Raw genomic sequence first — 24,505 nt, 5'->3', positions numbered from 1 at the left:
GTAATACCTTATCTACTTGCAAAAAATGTGAGATTTTTCGACGTTATCGTTTTTCTTAAATCCATCCTTGTCGGTACTCTTAGTACAAAACCATAGTAAACTCGTTGAGCTCACCCTCATCTTTCCAGAGTAATGGTCGTGTTAATCCTCTATGTGTTTGCTTGTCTTATGTTTGCTAGATTGAAGATCTCTATTTTGTCGGCGTTTATGTCTGACGAGACAAAACCGTTCGTCTTCCATCCTTTTCTCCCGGCATCTTGTATTTCCTTTTCTTACTGGTGAGGTCTAAGGGTTTGCTGAAGTGTAGGACTGCAAGTATGGTCGTGGGTTTGTTGGAGGCACGGGTTATCCTGGGCTTTATTATTATTATTATAATTAATCCTTACATATTCGCACTTGAAGGCCGCACGCGGAAGATTATTACTCACGGGTGAGGGCATGTGGGTGTGAGTACAGGGCGAATTTTTGTCCCGTTCAACCTTCGTTGGTCAAATTTTTGTTTCTATTTTGACTTGAACTAGGACCTACTAGAGAGATTTTAGAAAATTTAGAACTTCCAACATGCGAAAAAGCTAGTTCGGGAGGACACGCTTCACCCATGTAAGTAGTTGTTCGGGAGGACACGCTTCACCCATGTAAGTAGTTGTTTGAACTTTTCTTAATTAACTCTTGTATGGATCCTGGAATTCGAGCATATTTCACCTTAGGTTATTCTAATATGCATGTTTAAGACTCTACAAGGACTATGTTAAGAAAAATGATTGAAATTCCCCTAAGATGAAAATTTACATTGTCGGCTAGCTTTTATGCTTTCTACTCTGTTAGAATGGAGGACGAGATTATCTGATCTATACTCGGTGCGTTTGATGAGTGTTATCTCCTCATTCAGCTTGCTTGGATGCATGAATTATGACTTCCGTGCATGTATGATTTATGTTTTATGATTTCTATGAATTAGGTGGTTGATAAAAATATCTCTCTAATAAATATGTACTATAGACTAGAACACTTTTTTTTGTGCTATAGGTGATTGATCGGCATATCCCCCAATAAAGCATGCATGTGGAAACTCAATTAAGATTAGGGCGCTACAGCTAGTGTCGTTTCCATGATTGACCCAGTTCAATACGTTTCCAATAGACCTTGCACCACTGGATTTTGAGCGATCAAAGATTTAGACCTACGTGCACCTAGAGACTAGTTTAGCCCGAGGAGCTAATCCCGAATGCCCTAAAAATGAGACATAGGGTTTAAACTGCCTGGGCGCCCCTAAGGACCTAGTAGAGCTTCACAACACCCAAACACGGTTAAAGTGGCTTATTAGAACCCCTAGACTAGTCGAGTTGCTATTTAGTGTAGAGTCAGGACAGTGCTGACAACGTGACCCCATTAAACCGGTTATGAAGAAAGACTAGAGACTACATGGGTAGTTAGTTCAAGACAATAACATCTATTAAGTGTAGAAACAAGCAAAATCATAAACCAGTTCGGGTTGAACTTGGAATTACATGGGTAGGTGTCAAGATGAAAACCTATATTGAGTGTAGGAACATGTTGATCGAGGTTGATGTCGTGACTCTGTAAACCGATGTTGGAAGAGAGGAACTACATAGATAGGTGTTTTAAGGTGAACACTTCTACTGTTTGTAGGGGCGGGTCTGTTAGTTTATTTAATCTTGTATTAACCGTAATTTATTTGTATTTACTGTTTGTAGTTCAAATTATGTCGGTTAAGGGAAGTTACTAGCGGTTAAGGGTAGTTACTAGCGGTTAAGAGTAGTTACTAGCGGAATGCATAGCTCGAGACAGGGTCACACCTGAGGAATAAAGATAAGCATTGCTTCTTCCATAGGAATAATGGGCATACAAACGTCCTGTCCTTGTGTCACAATCGCCTTTTTTTGGCCGCGAATTTGGCGATTGTGTGGTACTCACCCTCAGCATTGAGTGAATCAAGAAAATTTCGGATTACGTTGCCTACGGTCGGGTAACGTGTATACAAACTTCGAGTCCCGATTTGAAGATAAGATTTTAGAAAACGAGGAGAGAAATTTTGGGAAAAGAGTTTTGAAAGCAAAAATGAGAGAAAAATTGAGAGTGATGTTATACAAGCAAAAAGATAAAAACAACGGCTTGAACCATATATAAATTTTTGGGTAGGAGAATTTGACAACTAGTCACATCCCAAAAAGGCAACAACAACAGCTAAACAACAGCTAAACAGTATATAACTTTTTGGGTAGAAAGAATTTGAGAACTAATGGCATCCTCCTGCAATATATTTTGAGGCATTTCATGTCTATCATGCATAGCCATGATTTCGCCGAAACATCATACTTCTAAAGAAAACAAGAAAGAAATAATACAACATGAAAGCAGTAAAAGAAAGTAGTAAAGTAGTACAAGGTAAGAGTTTCGGCGTGTAACCGGCATGCGGCCATGAGCAATACGCCTTGGACAAACATGACCGTGACACTATGCATTGGACAGCTTTGGAGGCCATGAATTGTACTCAAAGGGGAGCATAGAGATGTTGTAGACTCGGTGAATGTGTGGTGTGTGTATGATACCACACATAGTGGAATAATGTTTAGACACTATCTCACATGTACACCATCTTATACTATAATAGGTTCCGACACCGATCAAAAAAAGATTACCAGACACTTTGCATAATATTACTATATTTTGCTATGATTGAGACCGTTTGAATTTCTTGGAATAAAAACGTAGATACGTAGAGGAGTATTTATAATACAACTCCTCGTATAATTATTGGGTTTAACACTATTGGGCCGGTAATGATATTTTAACACAACATATATTTTTTTAAAAAAAATTTAAATATGTTGCTAAAGTGCAACATCAAGATGTTGTCCATAGCTGAGAGATCTCCCATATGTTGAAGAATGGAACAAATCATTCCTTATAAGGGTGTGGAAACCTCTTCCTAGTAGAAGCGTTTTAAAACCGTGAGATTAACAACGATACGTAATAGGCCAAAATAGACTATCGGCCAGCGGTGGGCTTGTTACAAATACTATCAGAGCCAGATACTAGGCAGTGTTCCAGCAAGGACATTAGGACCCTAAGGGGGAGGATCGAGAGATCACAAATCAGTTGAAGAGAAGAACGAAATATTTCTTAGAAGGGTGTAGAAACCTCTCCCTAGTAAACACGTTGTAAAACTGTGAGGCTGAAGACATACGTAATAGGCCAAATAGAACAATAGAAAACTTCCCTAACTGAACGAGAGAGTTTTTGGAGGACCGTTAGAGAGCGAACAAAGAGATTTTGAGGCTTGAAATTATGTAATGTTGCTCTTAGTGCTTTTTCTTTGGGCCTAAGATTGCATGTTTTCTTGATTGGAATCTAATGCTTGAAAAAGCTTAATTTAGATTAGATGAGAATAATCATAGGACTTAGGGTTACATGACATGAAAATTATTAGGGTTCTTTGGAGATTTTAAAAGAACTTGCCTAAGATCATGCTTATTATTAAAAACTCATTATGAATATTAGTTTTATGCATTGTAACGATGACGATCGAATTTCTGGTAGTAGAACGACAAACCCATCTACAACGCGATTTTGGGAAGACTTGTTCTTTATGAAATGAAGGTTGTCCCATCAACTTATCGCTAGGCGATGAAGTTTCCTACACGAACTCGAAATAATACCAAAGAACAACTAATATTCAGGGAATGCTACCGTATAACCCTAAAAGATACAACGAGTGGTATTTAATTGATGGTTCCTTTACCAAAATTGAAGAGTTTTAAGGTAGAGATCCAACAAAATTAGTTTTGTTCTATTTCGTTAACTGTTCTTGAGGCTCGATTGGATCTCTGACATGCCGTTAGTTTCTCCTCCAGATTTCTGCACGAAGGTTATGCGAAAGTGCTTCCTAAAACATTTTGAACTAATTTCATAACCTAAAACTCAAGGGTAATCTCGAATCTAAAGAAAAACTGAATCTAGAAATCTAGAAATCCTTAACTTTTGATCTTTCTCGTTTCTTTGCCGACTTGGATTACTCGAAAGTCCAGAAAACATCTCCCAAGTTGCCAAATGACCCAAATACCCCTCTAACGTTAATTTTGACATTTTTTTACATTTTTAAGCAATTTTTTTATATTACTTTTGAATTTATGGAAATGTCTTAACCATTTTTTCTCTTCTACCACATCTTTAAATTTAGTCTTTTAAAATCTTCAATAAAGTCTTGAAAATTGTAATTTTAAAACAAAAATTGAAAAATTAATTCTAGTCAAAGCTNAAAAAAAAAAAAAAAAAAAAAAAAAAAAAAAAAAAAAAAAAAAAAAAAAAAAAAAAATGACTGCACCGCTTACGAGAGAACGTTATATTTCAAAAAATCGAAAGCTACTCATTTTTTTTTATCTTTACTATCAAAATGAGAAAAATGAATGAACGAGGTGAGTGATAAAAGAAATTCCCCTAATTAAGCATATCAAAAGCAATGGGTCACTAGCCTCAAAAGCAAACACTTCAACAAGAAGCACCCCGAAATGATTGGTCCCTCTCAACTTTTAAGATTAGAAAGCGTAACGTCTCAGGTTTAAAATTTATATCAAATTTGAAATACAAATTTGGTACTTGATGATCTCAACATTTTCTTTCGAATCCACGACATGCCCACGTTACCTCACAAATCAATATGAGGTCGCCCAATATAAAATTGCTCCAACTTAAACCATTTTTTAAAGCACGTAGATATGCAGATTCAGTCTTCAAAGTTATTAATTTTGTTCAAATTCCACAGTTTAGACAGAGACGTTGTTGAGTATGTGACTTGACTTACTCCAAGATAACTCAAGTCTTGATTGAGCCGTCATTTTTCATCGTCATGAGTCCTGCTTTAGCACCATTTCACATTAGAAACCGTAGAGGGTGGTATGTGACCTTACAATTTTCTAGTGACGGAGTTGTGAGAGCTTAACTTTGGACTTCCTATAATTGAGTCACTCAAAAAAAAAAAAAAATGTATACTTTATTGGTGTAAACACTTCTTAATCTTCATATCCTTAAGATCACTAATATAGTTTCAGTTCATTCATGTACTTCTCTCTTACTCGAGCACCACAAAAAGCTAACTTTTCTTCCCACATTTCATCAGGTCCTTAACAGTATAATGAAAACGCCAACTCATACAAAAATGTTGATAGAAATGTTGACACGACAAATGAAATGTAATAGATGCCTAAGATTCAGATATCCATCCATTATTAGTTGACTTTAGTGAGCTTTCCCCTTTCACCAATCAAAAAGTTACAAACCACACACTACAGAATCTATATGTCGTCAAATCTCACTGACACACATTTCAAAACTTGTTTGCGATGTTTAGATTCCCCAAAAACATTCAACTAATTTGGAAATCGGTCTAACTCTATCTTTGTACGCTCTGTTTGAAAGTTTTTGTCATCTTTAAAGCCGTTATGGTCTAGGTTCTCACTCACGTCGTCTGTCCTGGAGACTCTGTTACGCTGCTCGCCCTATTAGCTAGCCGGCGTCAACCAACCAGGGTAATTCGTTAATTTCAGTCTGGCTCGAGTTCTATCAGATATATCATGATAGAGGCCTAATTGAATGCCTATTTGCCACTTTATAATTGCTTATTGAAGAATTGATACCCTTTTCTTTATCATAATGAATAATGCCTCATATGAGCTTCTCCTTTATATATTCCTTCAAGGGAATGGGAATGTTCTTTCACATCTTCGTCCTCTACAAGAATCTTGTTTAATTTCATCAACTTTCTAATTAAAAGTTAAAAGGGGATTTGATGACAAAGATTAGGGAGCTGAAATTCATGGGAAAACGGCAGTTCTGTCTGACCATTATTTGAGGTTTTCTTGTCGATTTTTTTTGTAGTGTCTTTGTTTACTGTTTGGTTTTTTTTTTTTTTTTTGTAAGATCTTCTGTTGGGTTCCTTGGGATCCTTATTTTGATTATTAAAATTTGAATAGACAAATATATTAGTAATAGATTTATATTTTTGGATTGTTTTATAAAAAAATGGAAAGATTATTTTTTTTTTGTTCTAATAGACGCGTTTTAAAATGATGAGGCTGACGGCAATATGTAACGGGCAAAAATGGATAATATTGGTTTATTGTTCTATTTTTTCTCGATTCATGGTAGTGAGTGCAAACCTTTGACATTGATGTTGTTTTCATCCCTTGAAAACTTTCGACAAGATCAATAAGATTACCTACGACTAGTTTATTTTATTTATGTGTCGTTTTGTCTGTTGTTGCCTTTTGTCATGTTTTCACTCACATTATAATCGAGCTCAAACTTCTCACATTGAAATTGTTGAAACTACCATGGTCGGCTCGCTTGGATTTTTCTTACACTTTTCATCTTTGGTAATGACACTAAAGGTGAGGGAGAATGCAAGAGTCTATTTGTTCCACGTGGACCCTATTTTCAGGAGCCGAGTTCGTGGTCTTATTGATGGTAGTCACCCGATCTGTAACGATTTAGTCATTATTTGGTTTTTTTTTTTTTTTTTTGTTATTTATTTGAAATTAGCTACGGCTAAGGAATCTACTCCAATTGCCATTTAGCTAATAAGTCCGTAGATATAGAAATTCCACCGGCGATACTTTTAGATACTATATTTGAAGCAATTGTTCGAATTTCTTATGATATACAGTTGAAAAAGTTCTGGAGAAAAGCAACAAAATTGTAGTTTGGACGTGGGGTTACTCTTATTTGATTCGAAGGGTTTGAATTAGCTCCCGATGGTATTTTTTGTGATAGGTCCAGTTTCTAGTCTGAAATATTCTGAAATCACATTTCTTAATCTTTCTTCGGACTCTACGACTACGAAAGATGTTCATTTGTTAAAATATTACATCACATCCAGATCGAAATATCGAACCATGAACTTTAAAAACGATAACAGGTATACAAACATTTCAAGATAATTTAAATTAACCATTTAAAGTTCCATGCCTTTATCTGGTCCACCAAGAATTTCTCATTTCTTTTTTTCATTCAAGCTTTAATATAATATGGTCCAAGAATCACATTCCCACTCAACTAGTAATCAAAATTCCATTTTATCCCAATAATTATTATATCAAAATAATCTTTTTAATTGGGTGGTGCTCCATTTTCAAAATAGCATCAATCGAACCACCATTAAGATGGCTGATGAACTTCTATAAATATCGAGCTACGACACGAACCAAGCTCATCGAAAACTAAAGCTTTTGTTCATATATTAACGAAACGCAGCTATGATTTCTACCATGCTCGCTAACATCGGTCAACACGATCCCATCCTCCATGTCACAAAGGATGCAAAGGGCGATCATCGTTCTGAATGGATATCGATTCGCGCTATCGAGGACCCCTACGTTCAAGAAGTTGCTAAGTTCGTGGTGGTCGAGGTGAACAAGGAAAAGAAGGCAACTTTTCAATATAAGGGTTTGCTACGTTGTTGGGTTAAGGAGGAGATGGGAGGTATCAAATATCGCCTTATTTTGGAGGTAAAAGGAGGTGCTTCCGAAGGTAAATATGAGGCTATTGTTTGGGAGGCTTCTGGTCGTCTCATAATAAGAAAGCTGAAGCTTGTATCTTTTGTGGCTTGTAATCATGGAGTTGAATGACATTTGCCCTATGTATTATAGAATGGGCAAAGCTTATGGTGTGAAATGCCATATGTAAAATAAAAATACAAACTTTCTACTTAAACATCTCAATGTTCAAATAGTAACTTTCTTTTGTGTAAATTCATCTCTTTCTATGTTCAAACTATCATAAATCAAGTTATATTTAGATTTCCATGATGGGTTTGTGTTAGATCTTAAATCGGTTGGAGATGGTAACGAAAGATTCATTATAACGTGGAAACCTCTCCCTAGCATACGCGTTATAAAACTGTGAGGTTAACGACGATACGTAACGGGTTAAGGCAGATAATATTTGTTAATAGTGAACTTGAACGGTTATAAATGGTATTAGAGCCAGACATTAGGCAGTGTGCCAGCAAGGACACTGGCCCCCAAGGAGTAGATTGTTAGAACCCACATAAGTTGGAGAGGGGAATGAAAAATTCCTTGTAAGGGTGTGGAAACCTTTCCCTAGCATACGCGTTATAAAACTGTGAGGCTAACGACGGTATATAACGGATTAAGGCAGACAATATTTGCTAGCGGTGAATTTGAGTTGTTATACATGGTATCATTGGCAGACATTAGACAATGTGTTAGCAAGAACGTTGGCCCCCAAGGGGTGTGGGGGGGGTGGATTGTCCACATCGGTTGGAGAGGAGAACGAAAAATTCCTTATAAGGGTGTGGAAATCTCTCCCTAGCATACGCGTTATAAAACTGTGAGGTTAACGATGATACGTAACGGGCTAAGGCGCTAGCGGTGAACTTGGGCTGTTATAAATGGTATCAGAGCCAGACATCATACAGTGTGCAAGCGAGGATGCTGGCCCCCAAGGGGGTAGATTGTTAGATTTCACATCTGTTGAAGATTGGAACAAAGCATTCCTTATAAAGTTGTGAAAACATTTCCTTAGCATACGCGTTATAAAACTGTGAGGTTAATGATGATACGTAACGGGTTAAGACAAACAATATTTGCTAGCGGTGGACTTGGGCTGTTACAAATGGTATCAGAGTCCGACATTGAATAGTGTGCCAGCAAGGACGATTGTTAGATCTCACATCGGTTGGAGAGGGGAATGAAGAATTCCTGGTAAGGGTGTGGAAACCTCTCCCTAACATAAACATTATAAAAGTGTGAGGTTAACAACGATACGTAACGGGCTAAGGGGGACAATATTTGCTAACAGTGAATTTGGGCAATTATAAATGATATCAGAGTCAGACATCGGACAATGTGCTAGCGAGGACGCTGATCCCCAAGAAGCGTAGATTATTAGATCCCACATCGGTTGGAATAGGGAACGACTAATTTTTTATAAGGGTGTAGAAACCTCTCCACACGTTATAAAACCATGAGGCTGATATTAAAATATTACTTTTGTTTGTCATTTATCATATCGACGCTCGTCTTTAAAGTTATACGATAATCATGAGATTATAATATAAATTGTTTGAAAAATAAACTAAATAATACTCAACCATGGGGTATTTTCATAATCTTGAAAATGAAAGTTGTATGTGTAGTTTATGTTGGATCTCTTACATTGGTGATATCTTAATCAAATAGGATGCGATCACTTTTGGTACATGAACCATGAAAGAGACGTTATATTTACTTTTTCAAGTTTCTTCCCAACCATTGAATTAATTCCATTTATTTTAGTGGTGTTTCATATATCAAAGTGAAAAATATGATTCATTTCTTCAGTTCGATTCAACTTTGATCATTTTAGACTATCTCGAAAGCGTTTATGATGTAATTAAGGCTAGAAAATGTCAACATAGCTATAGCTTCATACAATTAATAAGATTTAACGTTGTTTAGTACTAACTTTAGGATGGTGTAGTTATGTTGGCTCTATGAATGTATTCTAAGCTCGGTTTTCTGAATGAATAAAATATCATAGGTGAACCTGAATTTTAGTTGAGTTTAACCTAAAATGATCAACTAGGAAAAGTTTAGGAACCTAAGTTAAGCATGAAACAATAGTGAACTTATTAAGTCTGCGAGCTAGGTTGGATGTAATTGTTTAATACATAAATAACATGCATCTTTTGACCTTAGTTTGGCCTAAGGGTGTGCAATTTGCACACCTACGAGCAGCCTTGACCTTGTTTGGGATTTTCTTTTGAGAGACTCACAAATTTTGGTCTTATGTTCGTGTCATAGCAAGGAAGATCTTGTTGAATGTGGAAAAACTTCTACGTTGTTCGAATACTATAAGGAGGCTTGCAAGCTACGGTTTCTACAAAGGTGGAGTTCTTGTCCTCATATTTCTTGCATTCTTTTAATTTTTCATAAAATCAAGACGGTTTTCAATGCTTCCGCTATATGGATAAAGAGTTCATTCCTTTTAGTTACTTAGTTGGATTAACCATGCCTTCTCGAGCTAGTTTTTCCGTGTGTCAGGAGCTTCAAAATTTCTGAAATTTCTTTGGCAGGTCAGACTTCAAATAAAATTAGGGTTAGTATTAAAATCGAGATAAAGAACCGTCAAGCAGAGGTTGAATTTCAAAAGAAACTCACGACGCACAGCCATGTGCCTCCGCACATGTAGAAAGTCGCCCACGCGCGGAGTTTATTTTAACTAAACTTAATAGTCAAGTAATTTAAGTCAAAAGACAAAATCTTATCTTATCTTATATTATTTATTCTCCTAGATTCTTATATATTCTACCATATATTTTTCAAGATGTAATATACATGTAATTACTAGAAGTCATTTATAAATAAATCCTAGCCGTCGTGGAGTTTTCTATCACGATATCTCTACATATATTTCTTCTCGTGTCTTATCTTTTTTTTATGAGATCCAGCATCAGATGAAGAGGAGAACAAAGTATTCATTTTAAGGGTGTGGAAACCTCTCCCTAGCGAACACGTTTTAAAACTCTAAGGCTAACAACAATTTATTACAGGTTAAAGCGAACAATATTTGCTAGCAATGAATTTAGGCTGTTACAAATGGTATTAGAGCCCGACACCGATTAGTGTGTCAGTGAGTACGCTGGCCCCCAAAGAGGGTGGATTATGAGATCCCACATCAAATAGAGATGGGAACAAAGTATTTCTTATAAGGGTGTGGAAACCTCTCCCTAATAGATGCGTTTCAAAACTGTGAGACTGACGACAATACGTAAGAAGCTAAAGTGGATAGGGCTTGAGGTGTTATACTTTTGTTCTTCATGTTCTTCATCTAGATCAAATGAATGAGCGGTATGATTCTGCAATTTTGGTAGGCGGAAAGTTATATGATAATCGTTCAACCGAATTAATTAGAAATGTATTTAGATATGTATGATTTTCGAGATGGGGAAGTATGAAAGAAGGTGGCAAAGAATGAAGAGACATATGGGAATGGCATCAATTAATTAATGGTGGATATGTGTGGAAAAGGGAAGAGTATCAAATTAAAATGGATCTTAGCCTAAAATTGTTCTAAGTCGGTGTACACAAAATACAAATGGTAGAAGCATAATTCATATTCCCAACAAAACATTCATGTATACATGTTTTTCTATTTTTTTGCAAGAATATTTGTGTTCTTTCAACAAAGAATATCTACTTCTATTTCATCCCTATCCTAATTTCATATCGACCTACTCAATACAATCTCATTTGAATCAAAATTTGTTTGGATACGGTATGTCCCGAGCTTTCTTGCTGGATTATGTTTCTATTTAGCTTTTGAACTTAAACCCTGTTTGATAACTTTGTGGTTAATTTAGTGTTATCGAGCTGATTTGACTTGGTGATTCCTTTATAGGAGACTCCTTTAGAGATTTAAAATACCCGAGAGTTGGGAGAGGGTAGGATCATCGAAAAAAATTTAGAAAATGAAAAGTTTTAAGTGTTTTCTTTGTTCGAAATTGTTTCAGTATTTTTTTTAAAGTATTTTTTTAGGTTAAATTAATAAAATTACTCATAAAAAATTTATATTTTGTTTTACTCCTCGAAAAAGTTTCAATAATTAATTTAATCTTTTAAGGTTCAAAACTAATAGTTTTGTTTTCGATATTTATATTCTTTTCAAGGGATCCCGAAATAAAAAGAAATATTGATTCCATGATGAAGTTGTTTCTAATCATGTAGTAATGGATTTAGATAGAGATCTTAAAATTTTGGAAAACAAGTGAAAATCAAATTCGAGATAGAGGTCGTTACAAACAAAGCAGTACACGTAGAGATGATCTCAAAATGATAGTGAGACTCGAATTCTTGGTTTCGGGATGGAAGATGCAATTTTGTGTAGGGCAAAAGATGATAATTTGGAACGTGAGTTGCTTTTTTTTTAGACTTTTTAAGTCTATGATTTCTATCGAAATAAATGTGAGTAAACTATTTTTATTTGATATGTCTTTAAACAATAGTCCATCACTCGTACTCCACACGATCTCAAATCTAAGCATTCACAACCGAACCACTTTAAAAAAATGTGACGTNTCTTTTTTTTTTTTTTTTTTTGTAAGAAATCAAGTTGTTTTGGTAAGTTTCAAATGAGTAACGTTGCTTTAAACCTTAGACGCTTTGTTTATGCAATATAGTTTATATTATAATCCTTAAAATTTTTCAATGTACAATTATGAACGGATCGATTAAATTTTCAAGTTTGACTTTTGGCAAAAGGAACCTTTTGGGTTGACTAAGGCCTTCGAGGAAAAATGGTTTGTTTTTTTTGTTTCTTTTAAGGTAAGTGACTTTACTACGAGAGTGTTTTTGTGAGACTCGAGTAAAGGAGGAGAATATGAATGAACGGAGACTATATCTTATATATTGTTTAAAATTTTTTCCCATAACATCCTCGGGTCCATAGCTCAGTGGTAGAGCATTTGACTGTAGATCCAGTTTGAACCTGGTTGGACCCTTTTTATTTTTTAATTTTAGTCATGTTATTTTTTAACGTGCTTTGTCTTCACACGTATGTTGAAGGTGCACCATGTTAGCTTAGGTAATAACTTTCAACTAATGATCGCATTCATTCAAATATGGTTTAAGTTTAGAGTGTCACATGCGCACTATCTTCTACCTTGGTTCCTCGTCATACCACATCTTATTAGGAAAGATACCACTCTAATAGCATTTGTAACGCTCCATATCTAGGATTCAAAATCCTGATTCGACATTTGATAGCCTCAAATGATCACTCTTATTTGGATATGGTCTCGGTTTCTTAACATTCCTAAAAGTTTGTAATTTAAAATACATAAAAAGAGGCTAATAGAAGACATAAAAATTCTAGAATCACTCCGTGACCGTCTTTAAACCTTGTCATCACTGTCGTGCCACAACTTTTTTCTTACATGAAATTCATTTTAAAAATAGGGTGAGTATTAAAATACTTGTTACTTTCTTAGAGTGTTCCATGATCACCTCTTCTATCCTTGCGTGTTTAACAAAATTGGAAGAAATAAAAGAGTACGTAGAACAAGAATCGAACAACATCTATGAAAAGTGTCAAACGATAAACAACGTATCTATGCAATGTTTGAGGCCTTGACCTCCTATTGAGTATTGGCATAAATTTGACCCTATTGTTGGGCCAATTTTCAAGGTGGGGCTTGATCACTATTTGCTAGTTGACTAGTACCCACGATCATCTTTTTCTAGGTGCATCACGAGGCTATAGTATCGTCTATATGGTAGTTGAAGCACACTTTATTCTTAAATCTACATTGTCTTGAGTGGCATCATCCACAGTTAGTACAAAAGTGTCTTCTCACGACAACGTTTGTGTGAGGGCCACGATGATAGGTCCTAACCAAGAGTACAAAGCATAACATGAATTTCTTATTACATGTTGCTAAGGGTGTCTAATGTCTCTGATTCCCATGCATGCTAACTCTTTGGTCGGAAGTTTAGTTTAAGGAGAACGAGGACAGCACTACTTTGTTGGCTGCGCTGTTCGAGGAGTCTAAGGATGATTAAAATTGGGTTGGGCCACTGAAGTAATCGAACTCAGGTTGGGACTTGGGCCCACGCGGGTTGGGCCTAGTCTCAACTCATTCGGTCCTTTATCCATTGAACTCGTACTCAACCCGAACGGGATCCAATTCAAAAAATACAACTCAATGGACCCTGAAATGCTATCTAACCCAACCCAACCCTTATACTTCGATTGGGTCGGTTCAGATTCTCAAATTCTCGGGTTTTCTTTTGCTCTACCTTTTTAGTCTCTTTCTTTAATGGTTAATTCTCCGATTCGACTATGAATTTATTTGGATTAGGTTGAATTTAATTCAAAATAACTTAAAGTTTTATAGGTTGGATTGGTTAATGGGTTTCGGTGATACTCGACTGAGTTGAACCAAACCACGCTGCCGTCATCTATGATCTTCGTCACGACACCGCTGTCATTTGTATATGAATATCTTACCTTTACATGAAATGTAAGAGTAGTACATGACTTGAGTATTTAATCCAAGTATTAGAGTTTAAAAATGCATACACATGCAAAATGGTGGGAGACTTATCCTTTTAACATGACATTAAGTAGACCAAATTTGATATATAGTATTTCTCTACACATGACTCACGCATACGAGTTTGGGCTCACTAGTCAGGCTCGCACACATCTTAGGTCTAACTCATTGGGTTAGCACTCGCTAACGAGCTCTATGTTGAGCACCATAAAGGGAAAGGACCCACATAACATCTGATAAATAGAATGTCAGAAATTATAATGTGTGTATCCATACTCATCATAGTAGAGAAGTATCTTGATGCACATGTAACACAAATATGCATGGACGTTCCCTAATATATGTCCACGTGTTTTTTAAATACTTTTAAAATAAATAATAATTTTTATTTATATTAGCAAATTTTTAAAATAAAAATGTAAGAAAAATAGAAAAGGGAGGGGTAAAAGGGTCATTTAGAGGAGTGTGTAATGTTGACTTGGCATCCTTTATCAGTCTTGGATCTCTGGACATTAAGCGTGCATTTCGTCTTCCGAGTCTCCACTGTTCTTCAACAGTTCCCTCTCCTCTGCTCTCCTCTCTGCCTTCCATTTCCTTTATCTCTAACCTTTTCAATCTCTTTTTCCCATTCCCCTCTCGATCTTTCCACGATTCGGCTAAAAGGTGAGCGCCTGCTTGATTCTTCGGTTTCTTCTCCAATTCCCCTTTTAATTCTGCTTTTTCATTTCATTGCTTTTCTTTCTTTTGCTCGTTGGATTCTTTGAATTTTTCTGCTATTGGAAAAGAATGGTTGAATTCCCCTTTTAAGACTGGCGGCATTAATGGGTTTGATTTATCTTTTGCGATCTTTGAATATATCGATGTGATTCTGTGTTTTCGTTTCTAGTTTGATTGTGGAAGTAACGATCGCTTTTCGGCTGAACAAATTTAAATAGTTCAAAATAGAATATATGTTTTCATTGATGCTCCCTGTTGGGAATTGGGAATTGGGATTGTAGCAGTTCTTCTGTAGTTCGTAGTTCTAGTACTCAGCAATTTGGTGGTGGAGGCTTTAATGATGAACACTCGATTGCTATCTTGCTGTTTTGCAGGTAACTTAGGGAAGTGACTGGGAGCCATATAAGAACATTAATATGCCTTGGTCGGGTTCTACTGTGGATGTGTTCCACAAAGTTGTGCGCCTGAAAATCTGTTGCTGGGTTATACTATAATTCATTTCTTGTCCCATTGAACATTTCTTACTTCAGTTCTTATCAGCTTCATATCATCTAATCATGGGATCCAATCACTTTTTCATCATTGCCTCTGATATATACATCAGCTGAAGCCAATTTTAGGACTTCAATCTATTTTTCTTCTTAGTTTAGTTCCCCTGTGTTATGTTTGATGGTTGGTGTACTCTGAATTTCGACGAACCCGCTTGGCCTTTGTTACATTGTGTTGTCCCTTCTGGCTCATATTGTTTTCATCATCCTTAGCTTAGTAAAGGGTTAAAGAGTAGTTATGGTGTGCCAATCAGCGAGCCAAACACGATTTCGGGCTTTGAAATATGAAAATGGGATTGCAGGGAAGCCAACAATAGTTATTAAAGTGATTGCATGTTTTCAACCTCCACAGAATTGCCAGGTATAACCCTTTGATTTCTCTGTATGTATTCATGGTTTATTAGTTTGTGTCACTGAAGATCATTGGCCTCCTGGAACCTTTATGTGTAATGTGCTGTGTTTTTTTTTTCTCCAGGCTGAGTACTTCCGTCAGTTGCTCAAACCTGTCACGTAGATCGATTTGCGATTTTTACGATAATCTTGAGCTGAAGTTTTTCACTTTTGTTCTTTTAATTGTTTGTTTCTGAAAGAATCAGCGCATAATTGAACAGCGGAAATCAGAGACATATTAATCTTGTGGTAGGTTTTACCAGTCTTGCTTATTTACCGAACCTGGAATGATCTCGAGCAATTTTTGTTTTTGGTTGCTTTCTGAAAAATTGTTTTTCTTTTCATTGTGAATCTTAGGTGATTGTTTTTTGTTGGATGGTTAAGACTGGAGATTCTTGGCCTCAGTCTGGGCATTCTGCTGGGAACCTGCCCAAATTTGATTGCATGAACGAGTTGTTAAATCTCAGATTGCGATGTCTGAACCGAGACACTTGTATCTCGTCTGCACAAACGGAGTTTTGGGGTTCTTCTATTCAACAGGCTGGTTTGAATTCAGAACCGAGGAATGGGTTGCCTTATGGCTCTCCATTTTATTCGAGGACCATGCATCCCAATGTACTTCCATGCCTTTTGAAGAAACAGTATGATTCATCTTTGGAACTTGCTCAAATAGCTTTACCTGGTTCAAATACTGAGTTTTCCAAGAGGAAATTCATTATCTTTGATCAGTCTGGAAATCAAACAAGTGTAATGTATAGTTCTGGTTCTGCTCAGATCCCCTTGTCGATTAGTGCGAAAAAATGCAGTCATGGCTTAAATGATGATGAAGAAGAAGAAGCTGCTAGAGATTTTGATATAAAAAGTTATTTATATCACAAAAGTCCTTCGACAAATGAAATTGTTGCTGGTGAGGAGAGCGAGATGCATGAAGACACTGAAGAAATAAACGCTTTGCTTTATTCAGATGATGACAATCACTGGAGCAGTGATGATGAAGTAACTAGCACTGGTCATTCTCCACCGCTGATTAAGGAACTTTATGATAAACAAATTGAGGAAATGAATGAAGAAGTTGCTAGTTCTGATGGCCCCAGAAAAAGGCAGAGATTGCTAGATGGTAGGCACAAGAACTTGTCAGATGCCCCTTTTTCAAAGAAAGTAGATGCATTTAACAACTACGAAGTTGATACGAAATCGAGTTACTCTGGCGACGATAGCCAAGGACATCTAATGGATTACGGTTTGGGGAAATTTTCATCGAAACAAGATAAGTTACGAGAGACTTTGAAACTTCTTGAAAGCATGGTTCCTGGTGCTGAGGGCAAGCCCCCGACGTTGGTCATCGATGACGCTATAGACTACTTGAAATCTCTAAAGTTTAAAGCAAAAGCTATGGGGTTGGTTGCCACGCTACCTCGCAGTGATGTGGGTCAAGGATGTCAGGATGGGAAAGCAAAAGTGGCGAGCAAAGATTTCTTTCCAGAATGATTGTTGAATTTGAAAAGTTGGGTTGGGTAGCTTTTATGGGACCCCATGGACATTAAGGGGCTGTATTATTGGGCTACTAAAGGAATTTAAGTAATATGCAGACACTGCTCTTTGCTTGCTGCCGTTGAAGACAAACTGGGTAATGTTGACTAGAAATGATGATTTACTTGCTTTTGGGGCACTAAAGATTGGAGGAATCACTGGGATTTGACAACTTAGGAGGTGACAATGGAGGGATTTGTTGTGTTTTTTTGAAGGACCCCATGAATTTAGTGCATGCGCATTTGGTAACTTAGGCCCCACGGTCCACTCAACTCGACTCGACCCGCGTTCTCTATATTTTTCTCTGCCTTCTCTTTAACTTGTATGAATATATTATAAAGAAACACTGCAGATAATGTAAGAAATTGGAAAAGTGATCCAAGTGCAAGAGATTGTGAGAGTGTAGCAATGCGTTTCATGATGATATGGTGGGAGCTGCGCTGGAGTTGCCCTTTAATCAAAGATATGCTCTAAAGGTAAGCTTGTTTCTCTCTTTTTTCCTTGCAAAGTGGGAAGTGATTGCTTTTTGTATAGAAAGTTGTGGTGGTGGTGGTGGTGGTGGTGCTTTGCTGCTGCTTGTGGTGAACTTCCTCTGATGTTGGCTTTAGTTTTTAGATTTTGTTGGTTTTTGATGGTCACTGTGGGCTTCCCTGTTGGTTTGTGAGTTTGAGTTTGGAAATGATGAATAATTAGTGGATGAATGTGTTATTGTTCTTAGTTTTCATTGTTTAATTCTGTCTGGTTTGCTTTGTTTGTACTACTCCCACTTCTATGTAATAATGATAATTGGATTTTGATGAAATTGGAGCTGTGTTTCTTGTGAGTTTTATGGATTTTTATGTTGAATGGAAATAACTTTTTGATTAATTGTGGATGGGACGCTCGAAAATATCATTATCATTAGTTATGGAACACGATTTTGATTAGTATTGTTAGAATTCTACGTTGGTTGGGGAGGAGAACGAAACACCGTTTATAAGGGTGTGGAAACCTTTCCCTAGCCGACGCGTTTTAAAACCTTAAGGGAAAGCCTGAAAGGGAAAGTCCATCTGCTAGTGGTAGACTTGGGCCGTTACAAATGGTATCAGAGCCAGGCATTGGACGGTGTGCTAGTGAGGAGGCTTTTCCCTGAAGGGGTAGACATGATACGGTGTGTCAGTAAGGATGCTGGGCTCGAAGGGGGTGGATTTGATGGGGTCCCACAGTACAAATGGTATTAGAGCCAGACACTGGACGGTGTGTCAGCAAGGAGACTCTTCCCTGAAAAGGGTAGACATGAGGTGGTGTGCCAGTAAGGACGTTAGGCTCCGAAGGGGGTGGATTTGGTTGGTGGGGGTCCCACATCAATTAGAGAAAAGAACCGAGTGCCAACAAGAACGCTGAGCCCTGAAGGGGAGTGGATTGTGAGAATCCTACGTTGGTTGGGGAGGAGAACGAAATACCCTTTATAAGGATGTAGAAACTTTTCCCTAGCAAACGCGTTTTAAAACCTTGAGGGGAAGCCCGAAAGGGAAAGTCGAAAGAGGATAATATCTGCTAGTGGTGGACTTGGGCCGTTACATGTCTTGGGCCGTTACATGTATTGTCGCAAAGACGAGTTAATATCTACTCTACATGAATTGCATAGACGCTGTGAGGCTTAATTCTTGCACAACTACAATCGAATAAATGAGTAGGTATTTCCTCCGTTCACAATCTAATGTTTCATTGATAAACCATTCTTTTAATGCGGGTGGAGGCTACATCAGTTTCAAATTACATTGACGCATATTTATCCAAAAAAACGCTTTTCTAAAGTTCTTAACATGCATTTTCTAACCATAAGGTAAGGAATGCTTGTATGCTAGCACGTCTTACCGATCCCTTCAAGTATTTACCTGTCTAAAGCCTGTGTGGTTACTTAGATGATAAGTGTCTTCCCGAACTAATTTTTCCGTGTATTAGGAGCTTCAAAATTTTTGAAATCTCTCTCTTGTCACCTATGCAATCGACTTATTCGTCAAAATTTCCAAATTCTCAAATCAGTTTTCGATTCTTTTATATTTTCTTTGAACGATAATTAATTCCTAATCCATCTCTACTAAGGTATTTTTTCATAATTTTTAGTCAATCACAACACGAAATAATCGAGTCCAAGATCGTCAAAAACTAAAACTAAAAAAAAAATGAGCTTATTGATGTTCATCGGAATTCAACTTTCTGGTCCAAATCAACTCTGACTTCTTTCATAAAACTTCTACACAATTCTTCCAATATCAATTTACTAAACACTTAGAACTTAATTCCAAGAAAAACTCTCAAATTTGAAGAAAAATCGGAATCATACCTTCCGTAAGCTCTTTAGAGTTTAGAGCGTAGAACGCATTTCGACTTTCTCTAACTCTCTCTCTCAACAATCCCTAAACCTTCATATTCATGTCTCCTCTTTTTCTTTCTTTCTTAAGTTGGAATTTAGAAGGAAAAATTAGGTTTTAAATTTCTTGTTCGAGTTCGGTGTTACACATACATACATATGGATTTCTCTCGTTCATATGTGATCTCGAATAATTCATGTACTATTTCTCTACTAGAACATCGCATACATAACATTTCAAGCCCAATATTTAGATCAGATTCAAAGTTTAGATTTGGTTACGAAACAAGTACAACCTAAGACGTTAGACAACACATATCAAATTAGATTGGTTATCTTCAAAGAATCTTCCAAGTTTAATGTGTTATTTTGAAAATACAACTTTGGACAGACATGATCGGCAACTAACGTGCATACGTTTTAAGTCTTAAACTTTTATGTTCCAAATTTCTAAGTTCTCGTACAACAATTATTGGGTTTTTGAAAATATTTATAGAAATATTTTGAAAATAAAAACAAAAGCGTTTCACGCCCTAAATGTTTTGTTCAAGTTAGCTTTACACGATTAATCATTTGATAAAAATTCAAATATGTGTTTAGATGTGATAATTAGTCTACTTCTTGACGACAGTGCTTTGAATACTCGTCAAGAAAAATTTACTTACGAAGTTGAGTGAAAAAAGGACAATTGTCACGTTAAAACCTAAATGTTTTTTCGCTACTTTTCTTTGGAAAAAATCAACCACAATTCTAATAAGAGTGTTTGTTAAAATCAACCACAATTCTAATAAGAGTGTTTGTTAAAAGTTAGTGATGTGGGTGATAAATATATACCAATAGTGTTCGTTAAAAGAAGTTACATCTTTCAAGTGGTCGTTCTTCCACTGTTTAACGTGTCTCGGTTAATGTCTCATAATCATATTTCACCTATAAACTTAGCTAAAAAAGAAACTCCGAACCAGCATCGAAGTTTCCTAATACTTGGATCAAACTATTGAAGTGATTGAATATGTATATACCCGAGAGTATACTTGCCTTCTCTATATTCTCTCTCACCTAAAATCAACCATATAAATTTTAGACAATATTTCTCCTTACATTTTCTCTTCCGTGTCATTTGTCTTGTTTATCCTTGCATTTTCTCTCTTCTATTCTTTTTGTTATTTTTTCTGGCATTTTTCTCTCTCATGTTCTTCGTGTTCTTGTTTTTTGTGTTTATCTAGGTATATGCATTGTCGTGCAATCCTAATTAAAGGAGAGGACGTGAGGATGTGGATAAATGCAGACCTCACAAGAACTCTCAAACACACCCTTTTGANAAACAGTAGATAATGAAAAGACAAGGCAGAAGGACCCAAACATAGCGAAATGAAAAGACAAAAATTCATGCTTCAGATGAACTGACCTCATTTTTGTGAAGCAACAGACTGGAAGTGCCAAGCAGAAGAGATAAGATCCTTTTCATGATATTGAGTTTCTCCACCTTCTATGTGTCTTTCTGGGCTTCTCTCCTGCTATTGTAACTTGATCAACCAATTCTTGGTTTTCCAATGCATTCATCTTCGTCAGTTTACTTAGCTTCTTCCATCCACTGCTCCATGATGATGTCTGTTTTTGCTTTAAGCTCTTCTCAAATTGCCTCTGCACATTCTCCAAATTGTTTTGGAGTTCTAAGTATTTCGTCTTGAGAGTTTCGAGTTCGAATTTCAATGTGTTTATATCTTTCTTAGCGGTTGTCCATCCCTCTTGGAATGACTGTGGTGTCCCTTCAAGTAGTGTTTTTCTGCTTGAGGCAATAGGTTGATATCGAGACTCGCCAGCTTGTTTGATCGTGTTGTTGGCAATGGCATTGCTTATCTTCATTTGCTCGGAGTAGAGGACTTGAACAACGACTCGTAATGGGAGTCTTTCGTTTTGTGCAGCGTGCATGCAGGCATCAATGGACAACTTTTGGCAGTCCATCACTCGGCATAGCCGCTTTCTTTCATGCTCGGATAGTGTTGGATGTGCCTGTTGGTTTGGGGGAACAGGAAATGGACAACAATAAGAAAGTCAATGGAGATCCTTAGTCTAGTGAACTTGTTGTAGTTCTTACTTTAGTTTGTAAAGAAACTTTTGCATTACCATCCCTTTTACAATGTCTATGTGAGATCACACGTCGGTTCGGGAGGAGAACGAAATATTTTTTATAAAGGTGTGGAAACCTCTCCCTAGTGACGCGTTTTAGAAACCTTGAGAAGAAGCCCAATGAGGACAATATCTGCTAGCAGTGGGCTTGAGTCGTTACAAATGGTATTAGAGCCAAGTTCTGGGCGATGTGCCAGCGAGGAGGCTGAGCTCCGAAGGGGGGTGGACACGAGGCGGTGTGCCAACAAGGACGCTGGACCTCGAAGGGGGTAGATTGTGAGATCCCACTTCGGATGGGAAGGAGAACGAAACGTTCTTTATAAGGGTGTGGAAACCTCTACCTAGCATACGCGTTTTAAAAACCTTGACGGGAAGCCTAAAATGGAAGGCACAAAGAGGACAATATCTGCTAGCGGTGGGCTTGAACCGTACTGTTTACAAAGATTTCTAATGTATCCAAGTCTTTTTTTTTTTTGGTTCCATGTCAAATGTTATGCAGTTCAAGTTATGCATATTTGCTCTACATTTCCTTTCTTTGAGTAAAAAACAGTTAAAAACACAATGATCATTAAAAAATGAAACTCAGTCAATGGATAAAGAGATTTGCATTCGACATACCTTCAGATACGAATCGATTGCACGATAAAGCCCGTCATCACACGATCTTGCGGATTCAGGCAGAGCCTCAGCCAGGACTTGAAAGTTTGTCAAGGAGAGATTTCTATCTCTAGCCACCTCTGTGAGATAGCTATCCACAAGCCTTGCTACACGCATCTTTGCATTTTGGCCTGAACTAGCAGTGGTTTGAGATCCTCCTAAGATATCTTTTCCCAAAAACGATTGACTGCTAGCATTTGAAGCTTCTGATAGTTCTTGAATGAGGAAATGTTCCAAAAGCCTCTGAACAAGATCAACATCATAAATGGTCTCAGATGTGTTATAAGAAGGAATGAGAAGATCAGTAAGCGTGGCCTGTTCAAACTGCATGCCGACTCGTTTTTCGAGTTCAGTGGCTAAAGCAGGAGCAACCTTCAGCTCATTTGCCATTCTCAGAAGTTGCAGAAGAAAGCTACAAGAAACACAGTCCTTCTGTGGTGGAAGTATGCTGATCAGACTCTCGATAATCATTCTCCGTTCTTTCGCCTGAAGCGCCGAGATTTCGTCTTTCGGGTTTACCACAACCATATGAAGGCCACCATTCCAATTGTACTTGCTGCTACTGCCATTGCCATTGTCATTGCTACAGTTCATGGCCTCAGTGCCTTCTCCATTCCCATCATTAACTAAACCAGGAAGCCATTTACATGCATAGTACATTATTGCAGCTCCAATCTGTTCATATCTCATCCCTTTCACCTTTATAGCAGTGATGACTCTCACAAAGTGATCAATCCTCAGGATTGATGCATCTTGGAACCACCAATCGACAGGAGCGGTATGGCTTCCACTCGGGATCAGCTCCTTCATCTCGTTCCATTTTGGATTCTGAATGTCCTGAGGCATTCCAGTGTAAGACCATCTCACTCCTTTTGGATTGGCACAGGCCTTCCAAGCTATGGAGTCACTACATCTTCTAACAATTTGAAGATTCTCCGCCCATGGTGAAAGATTCTCACAGCTTTTCAAAACGATAATCGAGTCGCTCCAAGACGACAGAACAACATAGCTTAAAAACGCTTCAGTTTTGAATATGAGGTTCCCTTCTTCATAATCTTCTGTCATTTCAAGATACTCAGCAGCACATCTCAGGCCAGCGATATTAGCCGCAATTAGATCAACAGGGACACCATAGCAGAACTTTGCTGCCAATAGAAACGCCTCAGCCCCTCCCGGAACGTCATTCATAACAATCTTACTCAAGTCTGGATCCCTTGATTCATACAGAATTCTTGTCATCTTCCCACTACGAGAAAAGAGAAGATACTTCCCAACAACAAATCAAAACAAAACAAATGGTCAGAAAACTCAACTCCATAAAAACAGAGCCCCTAAGCAGGAAAAAAAAAAAAAAACAAACAAACAAACCCAAATGTGCATATACCTTATGTAAATGGAAATCCACATCTTCAACTCGAACAAGAATATCACTAGGAATATCAGTTCCAACATGCCTAATCAAAACAAACCATAAAACTCAGTTCAAATTTGGAACAGACATTTCATCAAACACTTGATGTGCACTACACCCATTAACACAAAATGCGTACAATCCAAAAGAAAAACAGGCGAAATCAGTTTCTAAAGAAGTAACCATGAACGGCCTCGTTGCTCAAACCCATCAGCCTTGAGGCCATGTTTCGTTGGACTGAGGAGTTCACTGCCATATTCACGTCCCCTGACAAATTCAGACTCAGATTCCCACATGATTGAAAGGGAGAAGACCCTGAAAAAAGTTTGAATTGAAAATTTAGCTGAAGGGAACAAGGGGGGAAGACGATTTGTCAGAGTGGGGCTGAAAAGGAACAGAGAAATGAAATCAAATGGAAGAAAATCCCCACATGGGTTGCGTGGATTTATGCTGGATGAAATGTCGGCTTGGACAGTTGTTTGAATTCGATTGATTTTGCTCACGGGATGTGAATTGAGAGGGATTTCTACAGTTTGCAATGTCATTGGATCCTTCTTTCTGCGTCTTCTTCTCTGCTCCGCCATGGACGTAATGTTGGCTTTCGTCTGTGTTCGACTCTGGTTTTCTGCCATTTTCAGAGGGCTTGAAGTTGAAACTATTTTTTTCGTGTGCTAAGCTGCTACAGGCGATGAACGAGAATA

At 37.3% G+C, this 24,505-nt stretch overlaps 2 protein-coding genes across 3 annotated transcripts; one reads left to right on the top strand and one right to left on the bottom strand.

The window, feature by feature from the left end:
• Positions 1-14,580: 14,580 nt before the first annotated feature.
• LOC111811540 (transcription factor bHLH143-like) lies at positions 14,581-18,079 on the top strand. Its single transcript, XM_023698437.1, has 4 exons — positions 14,581-14,734; positions 15,163-15,697; positions 15,812-15,975; positions 16,084-18,079. The coding sequence occupies exon 4, from the start codon at positions 16,102-16,104 to the stop codon at positions 17,212-17,214; it is 1,113 nt and encodes a 370-aa protein (XP_023554205.1). The 5' UTR covers positions 14,581-14,734; positions 15,163-15,697; positions 15,812-15,975; positions 16,084-16,101; the 3' UTR covers positions 17,215-18,079.
• A 2,856-nt stretch (positions 18,080-20,935) lies between these two features.
• On the bottom strand, positions 20,936-24,505 carry LOC111811201 (root phototropism protein 3-like). 2 transcript variants are annotated; one of them, XM_023697956.1, is made up of 5 exons: positions 24,235-24,505; positions 23,988-24,119; positions 23,778-23,847; positions 22,355-23,659; positions 20,936-21,619 (listed from the first exon to the last, which is right to left on the bottom strand). In XM_023697956.1, coding segments are annotated over exons 1-5 (2,058 nt in total). In that variant the 5' UTR covers positions 24,237-24,505; the 3' UTR covers positions 20,936-21,070. The 2 variants fall into 2 exon arrangements, with proteins under 2 accessions (XP_023553724.1, XP_023553725.1); XM_023697957.1 differs by lacking the exon at positions 24,235-24,505 and having other exon boundaries at positions 23,944-24,082.

The sequence above is a fragment of the Cucurbita pepo genome, chromosome LG15 (assembly GCF_002806865.2).
Source record: "Cucurbita pepo subsp. pepo cultivar mu-cu-16 chromosome LG15, ASM280686v2, whole genome shotgun sequence".
In the NCBI taxonomy this organism is placed as follows: Eukaryota; Viridiplantae; Streptophyta; class Magnoliopsida; order Cucurbitales; family Cucurbitaceae; genus Cucurbita; species Cucurbita pepo.
This window is presented reverse-complemented; position numbering and strand designations above follow the sequence as displayed.

What these genes read in the sequence shown, in the direction of transcription:
- LOC111811540 (XM_023698437.1), top strand. Translation starts at nt 16,102, where the DNA reads ATGGTTAAGACTGGAGATTCTTGGCCTCAGTCTGGGCATTCTGCTGGG.
- LOC111811201 (XM_023697956.1), bottom strand. An exon ending in TGGATTTCCATTTACATAAG is followed by an intron (nt 23,660 to 23,777) that starts GTATATGCACAT and finishes GTTGTTGGGAAG; the next exon opens with TATCTTCTCTTTTCTCGTAG. An exon ending in CAATCGATTCGTATCTGAAG is followed by an intron (nt 21,620 to 22,354) that starts GTATGTCGAATG and finishes CCAAACCAACAG; the next exon opens with GCACATCCAACACTATCCGA.